At 39.2% G+C, this 14,205-nt stretch overlaps 2 protein-coding genes across 2 annotated transcripts in view; both read left to right on the top strand.

Moving 5' to 3' along the window:
* The window catches only part of cpb (F-actin-capping protein subunit beta), a 9,708-nt gene extending 4,877 nt beyond the window's left edge, over window positions 1-4,831 (top strand). Inside the window, exons 4-5 of the mRNA XM_080277389.1 lie at window positions 425-624; window positions 1,434-4,831. Of these exons, the coding sequence (XP_080133515.1) occupies window positions 425-624; window positions 1,434-1,685 (452 nt within the window). The 3' untranslated portion in view covers window positions 1,686-4,831. The remainder of the gene's footprint in view (window positions 1-424; window positions 625-1,433) is intronic.
* A 2,065-nt stretch (window positions 4,832-6,896) lies between these two features.
* Window positions 6,897-12,731, top strand: LOC145406101 (SPRY domain-containing protein 3-like). The gene is made up of 9 exons (XM_080277299.1): window positions 6,897-7,099; window positions 7,520-7,641; window positions 8,252-8,333; window positions 8,922-9,069; window positions 9,852-10,037; window positions 10,516-10,665; window positions 11,125-11,303; window positions 11,915-12,176; window positions 12,597-12,731. The coding sequence occupies exons 1-9, from the start codon at window positions 6,897-6,899 to the stop codon at window positions 12,729-12,731; spliced, it is 1,467 nt and encodes a 488-aa protein (XP_080133425.1).
* The last annotated feature ends 1,474 nt before the right edge of the window (window positions 12,732-14,205 follow it).

Here is a 14,205-nt window from a genome sequence, read left to right on the forward strand (position 1 = left end):
GGTTTAGCTTGATAGCAAGAGAGAGAGAGAGAGATGGTAGATGGGGGAGGGAGGAGGGAGAGAAGAAAAGAGAGAGAGAGGTGAGGAGTGACCACTTTTCCCCTGGGAATGACCAGCCTTCCCGGGTCATATGGCTAGGACAGAGAGGTGAGGGAAGGAAGGGGATGGGGGGTACGATTCAAATGTACGAAGATTTAGTGGAAATTCGAAAAAGAAAAATAGACTATCAGCTCAGCCCCTGAGTGTCCAGCTTTCGGTGTCCATGACTGTACTGTCAGATTGATTGTATATAATGTAGGTACTGTACTACCCTACTCAGTAAATGGATAATACTTATACCCGGTACACTAGTTAATTGACATTAATTTTTTTCTTGTAGTCATTGAATTTATGAGTACTTGTTAGGTTTAGGTTCATATTGCAGGTGTGATATTGATCAAGAAGGCAGGTGATGGGAGCAAGAAAATCAAAGGTTGCTGGGACAGTATCCATGTTGTGGAAGTGGTAGAGAAATCCAGCGGGCGGTCAGCACACTACAAGCTCACCTCTACTGCGATGCTGTGGCTCCAGACCAATAAGCAGGGCTCCGGTACCATGAACCTTGGCGGCTCTCTCACCAGACAGGTAACACTCTTCTCTAGTACTGTTCACTGAATTCGTGACTTATCCCCTTCACTCTGATGACATAGTGCTGGCGAGGGACACCTTCATGTGGTGGCAGATATGACTGGGTGATTATACAAACATCCCTCAATCTGCTCCCTATTTCCCAAAAGGAGGATGGTGGGCTGCAGAAGAAGGCAGCTTCATTCTGCAGCCCTCTGGATTCAAGTCTCAGATGAACCTGAGGCTAAAACTGTTTCTACTAGGTATGGTATGGTACTACCCTGATGGTACAATTGATTAATTTTGCTATCTGTAGAAGAGTTAAGTTCAGAGAGGTTTTTCAGACTGGAGGGGCTAGGTGTGGCCTTTAGTATGAAACACCTCTCCTAAAGCAAGTAAAATTGTCAGAAAGTAGCAAAATAATAAATATAAAAGTATATTACTGGATTCGGGGGACAATACATTAGTTCTAAAGCAGGATAGGCATAAATGAAAGGAACAAACAGATAAGAATAATCATTTGGTACTCATGGGCAGAAAAACTGTGGCATTCTCTTGCAGGAGTTTTTAATCAGCAGAGAATGAAAATAGGAGTCTGAAAGTATTAAAAATGCAACCATTAATGTAAATTGTTCTGCAGTTTGTTTTGTAGGCTGATGAAATAATTCTCACTAGGAGTATAGTCAGTATAGCTTGTCCTATACAGTTATTTCCCATGTTATTTAATGTTATAGCTTGTCCTATACTGTTTTTCCCATGTTACGGTACTTAATATTAATGGGGTGAGTGTATCATTCACTTATAATGTAATGCATTTCTTTCTCTAGATGGAACAGGATTGCCCTGTGTCTGAGTCACACCCACACATTGCCAACATAGGCCGTATGGTGGAAGACATGGAGAACAAGATCCGCAACACCTTAAATGAGATATACTTCGGTAAGACCAAGGACATTGTCAATGGCCTGCGCTCAGTCCAGCCACTGCCAGACCAGAAAGCGCGTGATGCACTCAGGGATGAGATTGCTCTCATGCTTATCAAGAGACAAGCAAAGAAATCAAATGATGAAGGTAATTAGGAACCTATGACACCTCTCTTAGTAGTCTTCGGCTCCCAGAAAAATCTTGGGTTAAGAAAATTGTAAGTGCAAGCCTGTTGATGGGTATGAAACACAATTTCAGGCCAGATGAATTAGCCTTCTTTGACAGACTGAGTAATGCTGTGGACAAAAATTTACATCATGCGAGTTCAACAAGTGATGCAATATGGATGGCATTTGATACAGAAAGTGATGTTTGAAAAGCAAGTCGTTTGGAAAGTATGCCATGGCATAGCAAAATATCTGGATTGGAAAAGCTTGCAGTTACTGTCAGTTTTACTTTATTTTGATGAATGCAGTTGTTGATGGACTATGTGGAATGCTTGAAAATAACAGGTTATTCATTTATCCCATTCCTGCTTGAGAAGTAGCTTTATAATATACCTGGTTACTTCCCAGGTTTTTTTATTTTTTATTTTTTTTATAATTTTATGTAGATTATGGCCAAAGACTAGTTTTCAGTAGAAAACTGCAATCAAGAATAACATTCATTGTCATTAGTGCTGCATTATTTAGGAACAGCCGTAAACCTGGATGGTCAAACTAGGTGCTTTATAATGATCTGCAACTCCAGTACACACACTGTATGTTGATGATCATAATTGCTAAAGTAAATAGTCTATGTACTGGCTGTTTACAGATTATAAAAAAAATATTAAGGGTTCAATTTTGGAAGGCTCATCAGAGTTTGGGTATGGTGTTCTTGCAGGGCTGTGTGGTTGAGTGTCTGTTCTGTTTGCACAACTTCCCTCTCCCCCCCCTTTTTTTTTTTTTTTTTTTTATCACCCTTTCCAGAAAGTGATTTTAATGTGTGATCTACAGTTTCTACTTTTGTAAGCCTCTTCCTGTCCCATGGCTGTTCGTGTCAGCTTTTGGTATGTGGTTGAAAAATCATAACAGTTGCAAATAGTAATTTCATTTTGGCATCCTGTAAGATATGTACTTTGTGCAATATAGATTCTGCAATATTTATATACTTACATGAACACAAATTCCTCTTCCTAGATTACATACAGGTACTGAATTACAGTTATTAACTACTGCAGTGTATAGTTCCACTGGATGCATAAAGGTCAAAGTGGCAGGCCGTAATAACTTTTTATTGTATTACGTTATTTTCATAGAACTGTATTGCTTTGTAATTATACCATTAGAACATGTAATATACAGATAAACACAAAGAAACTATTAACTTCAATATCAGTTTTGAACTAAGCCAAGATCACAAGTCCGAGTACCTGCATAGTCTGTACAATTTACTCATTGCAATTGTTGTGTATGCCACCACAGCCATGGACCTAGGAGGTGGTCAAATGGATCCATTGCTTTTGTGCAGGAATGAGGATCTAAGCAACAGAAAACAAGTTGAAGTGGTTTTTATAATGTTCATAAATTCCTGTTTCTTATCATTATTGTTATGTACTGCTTGAGAATATTCAGGTAATATAGGAATTTTATTTGTTAACTGTTGGTCATGGGTTGGAAAAAAATTTTATGGAATGAAGCATTTTTGTAATTTTATGTAAAGCTACATTATCTTAGTAACATGGGTGACTATTGTAGCAAAACTAGGGGAAATAATTTTGTTTTCATGATTCCCTCATTAGGTTAGTACTGTGAATAGAATGTACAAACTTGTGTCTCTCCCTGGACAGTGTACTTTCACCATAGTAGTAAAATTCATCATCAGGTGTATTGATACCAGAGTTTAGAAGCAGGGACCAGGTTACTAGAGTTATAACTAACCGGTATGCATTTTATGTTATATAGTTTCTGAAGGAAGAGACTGACTATAATCCTTAGAGTAGTCCTCTTATTAATTGCACCAGTTTTCATGATTAGCCTACTTGGTCCATTTCACCTTGTGCACTACTTGATTTTTATTTAATCCAAAGTTAGTAGCTTCAGCATGGTACTATTTTCCTGTGCCAGTTTGTGTCCATATTGAATGTTGTTTAATTTAGAATTGTGATTTTTTTGTACTTTGTGACAGAATACTTCTATAGACAGTACAATTTTTACTTTTGAAATTCATTTTGTTATTGTAACATTATCATATTGTACTTTCCATGATCTTTTAATATCTCATCTTTGAGTTTTATACCAACATGTGTTCTTTTCACAGCACTACTGTAATCAGGAAACTAGGAAAAACAAAAAAAAACAAAAAAAAACGGGACTTAGATTACTGGAGAATCATTTTTGTAGCATATGAATTGAGGGATCCCCCACCGACAGGGCCTGACACTCTAAAAATTATCCTGTAGCTTATTCATGCCACCACCAGATGATTATATTCAGATTAAGAGGACCACCAGATACAGAAAGAATTAATGAAGAACATAACTAACTTCTCAAGTTCAAAAACTAAATAAAATTACTTGGAGATAAGAATGTCAGTCAGTCTTGCTGGTCCCTTTGGATGAGGGTTGACTCAGTTAAGGTAGTGCCTTCACACCCAACCAACTTCCATGCATCATGTGCATATGGTGCAGGCTAATCATCTCGGTCCAGTGACATGTTTTTGATATTGCTACTATCAGACAGTTGTATTCAGTTCTAGAGAGATTTTTTTGAGCAGGTGTTACTGTAGGTACTGCATTAACCCCTTCCCAGCTAGAGGTCTGTCCAAGGTAGAATAAAATTATTTGGTAGTAGCACAAATAAGAAAAATACAACATTGGATTGAAGGGGTTGAGGTTTTCTTGATACTGAAGTCTTTAGAATGTGTTTTTCAAAAGCTATGAAGCTGTCCTCAGTGTTTGGTAAGTACTAGTTGTGCATCAGAATAATTCAAGTACCAGTTTTTAAGGGAAGACATCTAAGGACAAAAGCCCATGTTTGTATATATTTGTATTCACAGCACCGACCTAAATATTTAACTACAAAAAGGACTTTTCAGAAATCAGAGTCCCTTTTCAGTAGTTAAATGATACTTTATGGTACTCTTGCCTTGAGCTTGGCTGAAGGATAATGTATTTATTATTACAGAATCTGTTTAAAGATATAATATGAATAATTATTAGTCATATCCTCATTGTATTTCCTTTAAGGCCATGTGATCATCTAATTGTTATGCATTTGCCCTGTGTGGCAGACACTATTTTTGATCAAAGAATTGATTATACGAGTATTTGGTAACTTGTGTGTCATTATCCTCATTTATTGTAGTTCTGTTTTTGTTATCTTGAACATAGCAGACGAAAAATAAATATGTGTTGCTTAGTACTGTCCGGAAGACTTGACAGCTTATTCTCCCTATTTATAAGTTCAAGGGGTGGGTGGGGTTTACTGCTCACATAATTGAGAGTGAATGGTAGTATTTAAGCCCTTTAGTATGATTATTTGTTTTGTAGTTTCATCCTGCATTTTCCTGACCATTTCATGTATCTTTTTTTGGGTCTCTACCTTGGTCCAACCTCTCAACGTCAAAATCATCTCGGTTTCTTCTTCCTTCCACATGCTTTACACTCTCATCTATCAGTTCATCTAAGGTATCCATTCAGCCTTCCTCCGTATATTAACTCGATGATTCTCATGTAAATGTCCCTGGTTTTTCACTATATAATTTTTTACACTCGGGTGTATGGGTTCTAGCAGAATAAATGAAACATACGATTTTAGCTAAGCTTGGCACATTGATGCATAGACCTATATGTAGCAAAATTATATTGAACAAATGGTTGTACAAACACTGTATGGAAATACGACACTAATAATAATAATCAGGCCTTTTGTTTCTCAAAAACATGAGTAACATTAAGTAAAGTGAATAAATGCTCAGAAAAACATACGTAGCACATAAACTCAAGGCAGTTATATAACTAAGTTGATGATGAAATAAATAACGTTTTCTCTAATGCCCCGCTCTGCGTGACACAATCAGCTGGTAGAAAGTAAACAAAGAAGCGGTCTAGCAATAACATTCGTTTATTTGCTGGCACTGGTGATTACTGTTGCTGAAAATTGTGATCTAGGTATGATGTGAAACAGTGATCGTGTTGAAGTTTAATTAAACTGACATTTAAGGATAATGGAGCTAGTATTGTAAGGTAATGGCGCCTGCGCAGTCAGCCAGCCTCACACCTTCACTTCGATCTCGGGTTCCTGTGCGTGTTTGGCCACTTATGATACCACCAGACACAACCCACAGCATACCACAGTTCTTGGACCTCACCACAGCATGACACACCAAACCCACCTTTAGACATTTGCCATATATTGCTTCTGTAAGTATATTCAACATGGACCAGGCGACCGACAAACAAGGGCATTTTTGGGTGTTTTGGTCAGCGTATTAGTTTATGCTTAATCATATTTTGTAATTGCATGTTAGATGTGTCTGTCAGTATTTCATTTAAACCACCCAACCATACCACAGCCTGTTATTACACTTCATTTTTATCTCAGGTTAGTCAAACATTTCCTACTTAGGCCATCAAAACCCTGTTATCAGTCCAATTTCATAGTTTATATTTTTGACGTGTACTGTAGCATATAGCCACTGCCCATATTCCACAGTTACTGCACTTGATAAATATAACCCATTTTCATGCAATGATGCAATACCATACCAGCACCATCATTGACATTCACAATTTCAAAGCAGGACTAGTTTCTCCAGCTGTTCTATCCAAAAATGAATAAAATGTAAAATTATACTTTAGGGGCAATAACAAAAGGAATTTCTTAACAGAGTTTATTTTATTTTTCAATCATTTTACATATTTCATGTATATTGTAGGTAGCAGTTGTTGCTGGATAACTGTTTCAGTGATTATTATTATTATTTTTTTTTACATTATAAGAAGTTGGGTTTCAATGACAAAGGCAGTCTCAGTAAATACTTATAAGATGTGGTGAAGTTTAAATGAGTATCTCATTACAGACTTCATATCTGTGATTCCCTTTTTTTTGGTAGGGGGAGGGAGGGAGATGAAAAAAGATTGAGTTTTTTTCACTACTGCTATTTGTAAAGTACGGTAGCAGTTTATTACCTTATCTCTTACTCTTGTTAGCTGTTCTTAAAAACTTTGTTTTTTTTTTTAATGAATTTTGTTTTTTGAAGCTATTCAGTTAGTATAACATGTTATAATAGTCCATAACTATTTGTGTGCAGTGTCAACTTGAGTAGCGGTGGCTGCCGGGGAGGAAGGCCGGGGGTGTGAGGGTCTTGATGCAGCCAGCCTGATGCTGAGCTGCGTACACCCAAACCTTTTCGTCCTCTTCAAAAAGCTATTTGGGGTGGCCCCATCGGGCAACTCGGACCCCGACATGTACAATAACGTAAGCCCCTCGTGGCCTTTTGTCAGACATCGCCACCCTGCCGGCAGCCAGGCTGGCAACCAGAAGGTGCGGGCAGAGCGCATCACCATAGAAGGCGATGTACTCAGGTAAGGAGGTGATGGTATGTTGCTCTGAAAAATAATAATCAAACTTCCTTTAACTTTACCGTATTACTCAGCGTTAACTCTTTGTGTAAAGGAAATCTTCATTATGTTCCCCATTATTTTTCATTGTCATTTTCTGCAGTTAGCTCTATAATAAATGACAAAAAGATTGTTATTCAAAGTTCCATTGATACCCAGAAAGCTGATTTTCTCATTTCTCTCCAGATTAAAATACCTGTTGTATGAAAGAAGTTATGGTATGATATTTGAGAGAACATTCCTGATCGGGACTTCTGGCCCTTGGTTCCTATTTCCTTGCATTAAAAAAAAAAAAAAAAAAAAAAAAAAAAAATGCATTCATAGATATATATTCATTATAGTGTCTTCTTAAACTTTAGTATGATGGGTATGATTCTTTTATAGCTACAGTGAAGAAGAGGATGAAGGAGTTGGTGTTTATGTTGGGGAAATGCCAGTTACGTTGGAACATAGCTATTTTGAGATTGAGATTCTTGACATGGGTGTGGAGGGAGCAATATCAATAGGTGAGTTAATCTCTCTTTTTATATTCATTAGTTGTTTACCTATGTAGTGTATTGATCATTTTAATGCACACTGTTGTCTAATAATTAATAAAACAGATTATGTTTTTCAGTTTGTTATAATAAGTTAAGACAGTGAAACAAGCATGATCACAGTATGACCTGGTATAGCTGGGAAGTTAGAAAAGATAAAATTATTAGCTTAATGTTAGGTGGTACGGTATGATAGGTGGGGATGTCCGCTGTACAGTAGCTTAATGATATGACGAGTCATTTTGGAATGCCAGGGGAGAATAATGAGTAATGGAGACTGAAAGATGTGTTTGGAAAGGTTATGCATAAGTAATTTGTATTTCCAACAAAGAATTTTATAATATACATGTTACAGAGAGGGTTTTGAAAGGTGCATGATTGACAGTATGTCATTGTTGTGAAGGAATAAATGATACATGTTTTATGGTATATATTTCTTATCTTTGGCATGGTATCAGTCTTGTTTCACTGTAAACTAAGCTTCTCCTTCATCTGAATTAAACTGTCTTGAATTGGCCAGAATAAAGTATCTAAGTGGTCTTTCATCTGGTAGAGTATTAATATTAAGGCTTATTTTCAGGTCTGTGCTCAGCCAAGTACCCTCTACACAAGCTGCCAGGCTGGGCAGCAAATAGTGTTGGCTACCATGCTGATGATGGCAGGTAAGACTAGCTTGCCCTTGTTGTCCATCGTCATTATTATTACCTTTATTGCCATCTCTCCATCATGTGTGTTGATATGTAACAAAAGGTTAACACTAGAATATAATGAAAAAGTACTATGGAAGGGACGTGCAATAGCGATGTAGTGTTTTCTGGCGTGCGCTACGCAAAATATGCTGGAAAGGGACGAAATCTGGGCCAGTGTAAGTTAACAGAAAGAACAGCCAAAAAGGGTAATACTGTCCATGGATTAAGGTGATTACTTTCATTGCTTAGTACAGTATACTATATTGGCTTACTGATTTACTGTATCCACTTCCATGTGTTGACATTGAAATGGCAGGATGGTGGAGCTGCCTGGTTATCCGAACATCCCTCAGAATGAATTGCCCTTCTTTTATAGTCCACCATCCTTCTTCTGGGGGACAGGGAGGAGATTGAAGAACGTTTGTATAACCGGGTAGCTTCACCCAGTCACATGAGCACCACATGAAGATGTCCCTCTCCAGCACCATAGGAAGAATAAGATTTAATATGTCATTAGACTGTAGGAGTTAACAGCCACATAAAACCATTGTCCTCCCCCAGGCTGTATAAAGCATGTCCACGAGGAATGGTGTTTGGGCCTAAGTGTGTGGCAGGGGACAGGATGGGATGTGGGGTGAAGTTTGAGCAACTGTCTCCGGAATGTGACCCGTCCTCAGTACCGGTGTTTTTCACCAAAAATGGAAAAGAGGTAGGGCCTTTTTATATTTTTTAATTTATTGGTGTCTTCTGCATATTGACCATATATAGGACAGGTACACCATAAGATATGCAGTTAGAGTTTGATACTTAATGTGTAGGCCTAATTTTATTTTTCTGTAATTTATTTTTCTGAACTTAGTCCCTTCATAAATATACATATGTCAACCCTTCTGCCCATTGTGGCTCTTATTTGCATTGTTTGTAGGTTAATGTGATCTATAACTGTTGTTTCATTTGCTATTTATATTCATTCATTCATTCATCATCTAATCCTGTGTTGCCCCGTGAGGAGTGTAGGAGTCCAGGGTGAGGCAAGTTGGTCCTGTTATTGAAGATGAGAGTGACCTGCCTCACTCATCGCAGAGTGGCATTATGTGAGCAGTAAACCCCAACCATCCCTTGGATGTAAACCTGCACAGGCTGAATCTGATTAGAACGCCTTAATTACCCACTAAACAACTAGGTGCCATAATTTGGTTATATGGTTACCACCCAGCATTTTAAATGGTTTCCTGTTGTACAGGAAACCATTTGGCTTGTCACTCAGAGTAGTGTCACACGTAGACAGAAGGGAGAGGAAAATAAGATAGAATTATTGGAAAAGTGCTTTGATAAGGCACTTACCCACAAAAAATGCATGTGGGAGACTGACATGTGTAAGTGCTTTTATCCATTGCAGCTCCAGATATCTTTGTTTATAATTTAATGAACTTAGAATGACTATAATTTACACATTAGGTCAGATATATAGATATATACTCCCATATACAGGTTGGCTGTGTAGTGGTACGTGTTCCCCCCAGTGGACTGTACCCATGTGTGGGGCTGGCGGCAGCTGGGGATGCAGTCAGACTCATTCCACACCTCCTCTGGCCCCCAGATGAGGATACACACATGTCTATAGATTCAATGGAGGAGGAGTGGCTCACCCTGCATGATGTCAGACTCAATGGACAGGTGAGTGGAGACCAGAACATGCCAGAGGTATTAGTCAAGTGGCTGGAGGAGTGGCCTTCTGTCTGAAGGATGCAAGTTTGATCGCAGGCTGTGGCAGGGAACTGTTTGATTACGTAAAATACATTAGAACAGACTTTGCTGTATCTGATCCCTCAGGAACATTGACATATGATAAAAACACCTCTGGTAATACCTCTGCACCAGTCTTTATTGATACAGCCAAAGTATGTATTCAGTATAGGTCCATGATTTTAGTGCTGAAATGTTGACATGCAAATGTGTGTACATGAATGAGAGTAGTGTAAGATGAAGGAAAGGTTGTTGGAAGTTGGAGGACAGGGATGATGGAGGTGATTTGTTCTTAATCATCCTTTATGGGATTTTGGCAACTAGCTGTAGTTAGAGAGAGTTTAAAGGAACTAATGCCCACCCTCTCCTTGTGCACCTCCAAGAGTTCACCTCTACATTCCTCCAACAGATGCTGGAGTATTGTGGCCGAGGAAAGAGTCTTGTTGATGTTGGGTTGGCGCAGGCACGTGTCCCTCTCAACACCACCTCACACTACTTTGAGATGCAGATTGTTGACCCAGGCCGCTCCAGCTATATCACCATTGGCCTCACGAAAAGGGTAGGTGTAACGTCTTAAGAATTAGATGGAGCAGGGCCTAGTTGTTCATGATGATGATGAATTTGTAATTAAGTCTCCACAGTAAACTACAAAATGATTACTTAATTAAAATTTCCTTGCCACCTGTAAGTTCCTCTTTGAATTCTAAAACCCATAACGATTATCAGCTTTAGTGACCCCTGCATAGTCAGTATGCTTAAGTATATTTAACTTTGCTCTTTTTTACTTTAACTTGGCCTAACGTTGCAATCCTTCCATCTTGAATGCTGAGCTGTAACAGTGGATTAACAGTTAGCACTAGAATGTGTTGCCAGTCACGAAGAAGTGGTATGGAAAGGACGTAGTGCATAGCACTGGCTTTTTTTTTTTTGCTTTTGAGCTATGTGAAATAAGCTGGGAAAGGAAAAATCTGGGCCAAGGTAGGTGAAAGAGGTATATCTTCTGTATCCTCATTTACAGAAGTACCCCAAGAACCGACATCCTGGCTGGAATCAGGGAAGCATTGCCTATCACGCAGATGACGGTCGTGTGTTCACTGGGACGGCAGTGGGATCGCTGTTTGGGCCACGCTGTCACAAGGGTGATGTCATGGGCTGTGGGATCATCTTTCCTAGAGATTATGTTTGTAACTATGACAGGTGAGGCAGCTGTACTTTAGTGGTGTATAGTTTTTTTTTTTTTCTAGTCCACAGTAATTATCAAGATAAATGCCTGTTAATGTTCCTTTGCTGCATATATATAGTTGATCTGAAAATTTTCTCATATTGCAGTAGTGGTAGTAGTACTAGCAGTAGTAGTAATTGTAACTCCAGGTTCATTTACATTGTGAATGCAGTTGAATGCAGGCTGAAGTTGCCTTGCTCCAGCAGTCCATGACCTCCCTTGCAGGGGATAGGGAAAGAATTGTGGAAAGGATGTAGAGCCATAGTGTTTCTGGTAAAGAAAGTTAGTTATTGGTCTGTCTTAATTATCCACTCAGTACTAAGGTGTGTTTTCATGAACCACTCATGGCATTAGTAACCTTTTAATATTTATGTTATTCATTTTGCAACATTATTTTTTGTTTTTTGGAAACCAAGAGATGTTCATAGCTATTCCGGAAGTGTGGTATGCTTAAGATAGGAAAAAGGAAGAAATGTACCCAAGGATAAAATAGCCTGAAGCCTATCCTGTTGGGAGGGCATGAAGCATTGGAGATGACGATGACTTACGTATTTTATTTTATTTATTAATATATTTATTCTTGAAGTGAGGGTGGAAGCATGGAGGAAGAGAGCCCAGAGCCTTTGGAGTGCGATGATCTTCTTGAACACTTGCTCCAGTACCAGCAGCCGCTCCCCCTGGCACCCTACCAACACTGGCATCCCCACCATCACCACCACCACCACCACCACCATCACCACAATCGAATCCTCACCAGTGACTCGGAGGAGGAGGAGGAGGAAGATGAGGAGGAGGATTCATTGGAGAGGTCAAGATCACGAGCACCTCCTGTGGCTGGGAAGGTTCAGGTAGGCTAAGTCACTTGCCAATACTTCCACAGGCTCAAATGCTTCTCTCTGTTGAATAAAATTGTCTGCTGCTAAACAGAATATCTGCATGGATAAAACTTGTAACCCTTGAAGAGCTAGGAAGCCTTGCAAGTGACTGAAATCAGATCTTATTTTCTTTCACCTCAATTTGACCCAGATATTCATTCTTTGTGGCTTATCACATAACTCAGTGACAGAAAGTAACAGTTCTACCACTTTACATCCTTAACTTGTTTGTGTGTAACACCACATGCCAGTGTTAATCTGTTGTTATGACTCGGCATTCAAGATTAAGAGATGGTAGTTTTAGGTCAGGTTTGAGTACAAAGAATACAGTTTGAAGAAAATACCCAAGTGAGCCAGCCTCAGCAAAAGAGTAAAAAAATTTTAAACCTGCAGGTATTCTTCACGCGGAATGGGCAAATGATTGGTCGGCGTGAGATTGACTTGCCACGTGGTGGGCTTTTCCCGAGCATCAGCATGGGCAGCATCAACGAGAGAGTCCGTGTTGACCTCAGACCCCTCTCAGGCTAGAACCTTCATAATCATATAGATCCACCCATTTCTTTGCCTATTTCTTTATCTCTTTCATTCACTCACCCACTAAAGTACATGGCTTTTTAGATTCGCCCATTCTCTTTGCCCATCTTTGTATCTCTGCCAGTCACTCCTTCCTCTTCATGATCCTATATATTTACCCATTTCTTTACGAGCCACACCCACTACAGTATGTGGTTCTGTAGATTCATCCACTTTTTTTGAGCAGTTCTTCATTTCTACCAGTCACTTACCACCATCTGCTTCTCTAGACTCACCCTCAACCTTGGCCCATTCTCTACCTCTGCTACTTACCCCCTGCTGCATAGTCCTGTGAATGCACCCTTAATTTTGACCCATTCTTTATCTCTGCAACTCACTTTCCTCTTACATTGTCCTTTAAGCTCACGTCCGCTATTAAGCTTTTCTTTTCCTCTTCCAGTCACTCCCGTCATGTACTGTAAATTCATCCAGTCTCGTAATGTATTTTTTTACCAGTCACTCACCCACTACGTGGTCCAGCATGTTCACCCACTCTCTTGTCCATTCAGTTCTTCTCCCAGTCACTCACCAGCTGTCTGGTTTTGTATACTCACCCTCTTCTTTGACCCATTCATTGTCTCTACCAGTTATGTTCTCTCTGTCACGGCCCTCTACCTCTGCTAGTCACTCACCCATTGCTTGGGCTTTGAGATGGATGCACTTTGTTGACCTGTTCCTTCTGCCAGTCACATACTGTTTGTCCATTCTTTACTTTCACCAGTTACCTTCCATCTGATGCTTTGGACTTATGCACTCTCTTGATTCATCCTTTATCTCTACCAGTTACTTGCCAAACGTCTCTGCATACCGGTATTTCTGTACTTATCACTCCTCTGGTTTACTAATTCATGTTGAGTGAGTGAGGGTTGAGGGGCTGAATTTCTAGTGTTCATTGTGTTGCCACTATTCTTTGGCCCATGGAATCCAGATGATGTCTCTCTGCCGCCCCCTCTTTTTTTTTTTTTTTTTTTCATGAATTTTGCTGGTACCATGTGATTGTATTCAACATGGGAAAAGTCCTTCTCACTGAACAGGTTGATGGATGTCAAGTGTAGCCTATCCAGTTTGAAAAAGTCCTCAGTGCTGACTGAATTCATCGGGAGGTGGCAAGCATCAGTTGAAAAAGATGTCTCTGTGCTTTGTGGGTTAATGTACATAGATGTACAGTGTTTCATATATACACACATATGGTATATAGTTTTACTACATGTACTGTATGCCCACCTACCCAGTCATATGTACTGTACAGAAGTGTATTGTATTCATACATTATACACTGCATCAGTTATATAAGAGTACACTAATGATATGCAGATAGATGTACCTATCAGTATATATGAAGTCTTATGCATTTGTTATAAATTATGTGCATAACCTACCTGCATATTACACTTGTATTAATGCTGTCCTGGTGTTTTGCATGGCCACA

The sequence above is a fragment of the Coenobita brevimanus genome, chromosome 69 (genome assembly GCF_032717465.1).
Source record: "Coenobita brevimanus isolate Jiangsu-jjx chromosome 69, ASM3271746v2, whole genome shotgun sequence".
In the NCBI taxonomy this organism is placed as follows: domain Eukaryota; kingdom Metazoa; phylum Arthropoda; class Malacostraca; order Decapoda; family Coenobitidae; genus Coenobita; species Coenobita brevimanus.

Bases quoted from the DNA above. Each gene is read 5' to 3' on its own strand.
- LOC145406101 (XM_080277299.1), top strand. From the start codon at position 6,897: ATGCTGAGCTGCGTACACCCAAACCTTTTCGTCCTCTTCAAAAAGCTA. The intron at 7,100-7,519 runs GTAAGGAGGTGA...ATTCTTTTATAG, and splicing joins ATAGAAGGCGATGTACTCAG to CTACAGTGAAGAAGAGGATG. The intron at 10,038-10,515 runs GTGAGTGGAGAC...TTCCTCCAACAG, and splicing joins ATGTCAGACTCAATGGACAG to ATGCTGGAGTATTGTGGCCG.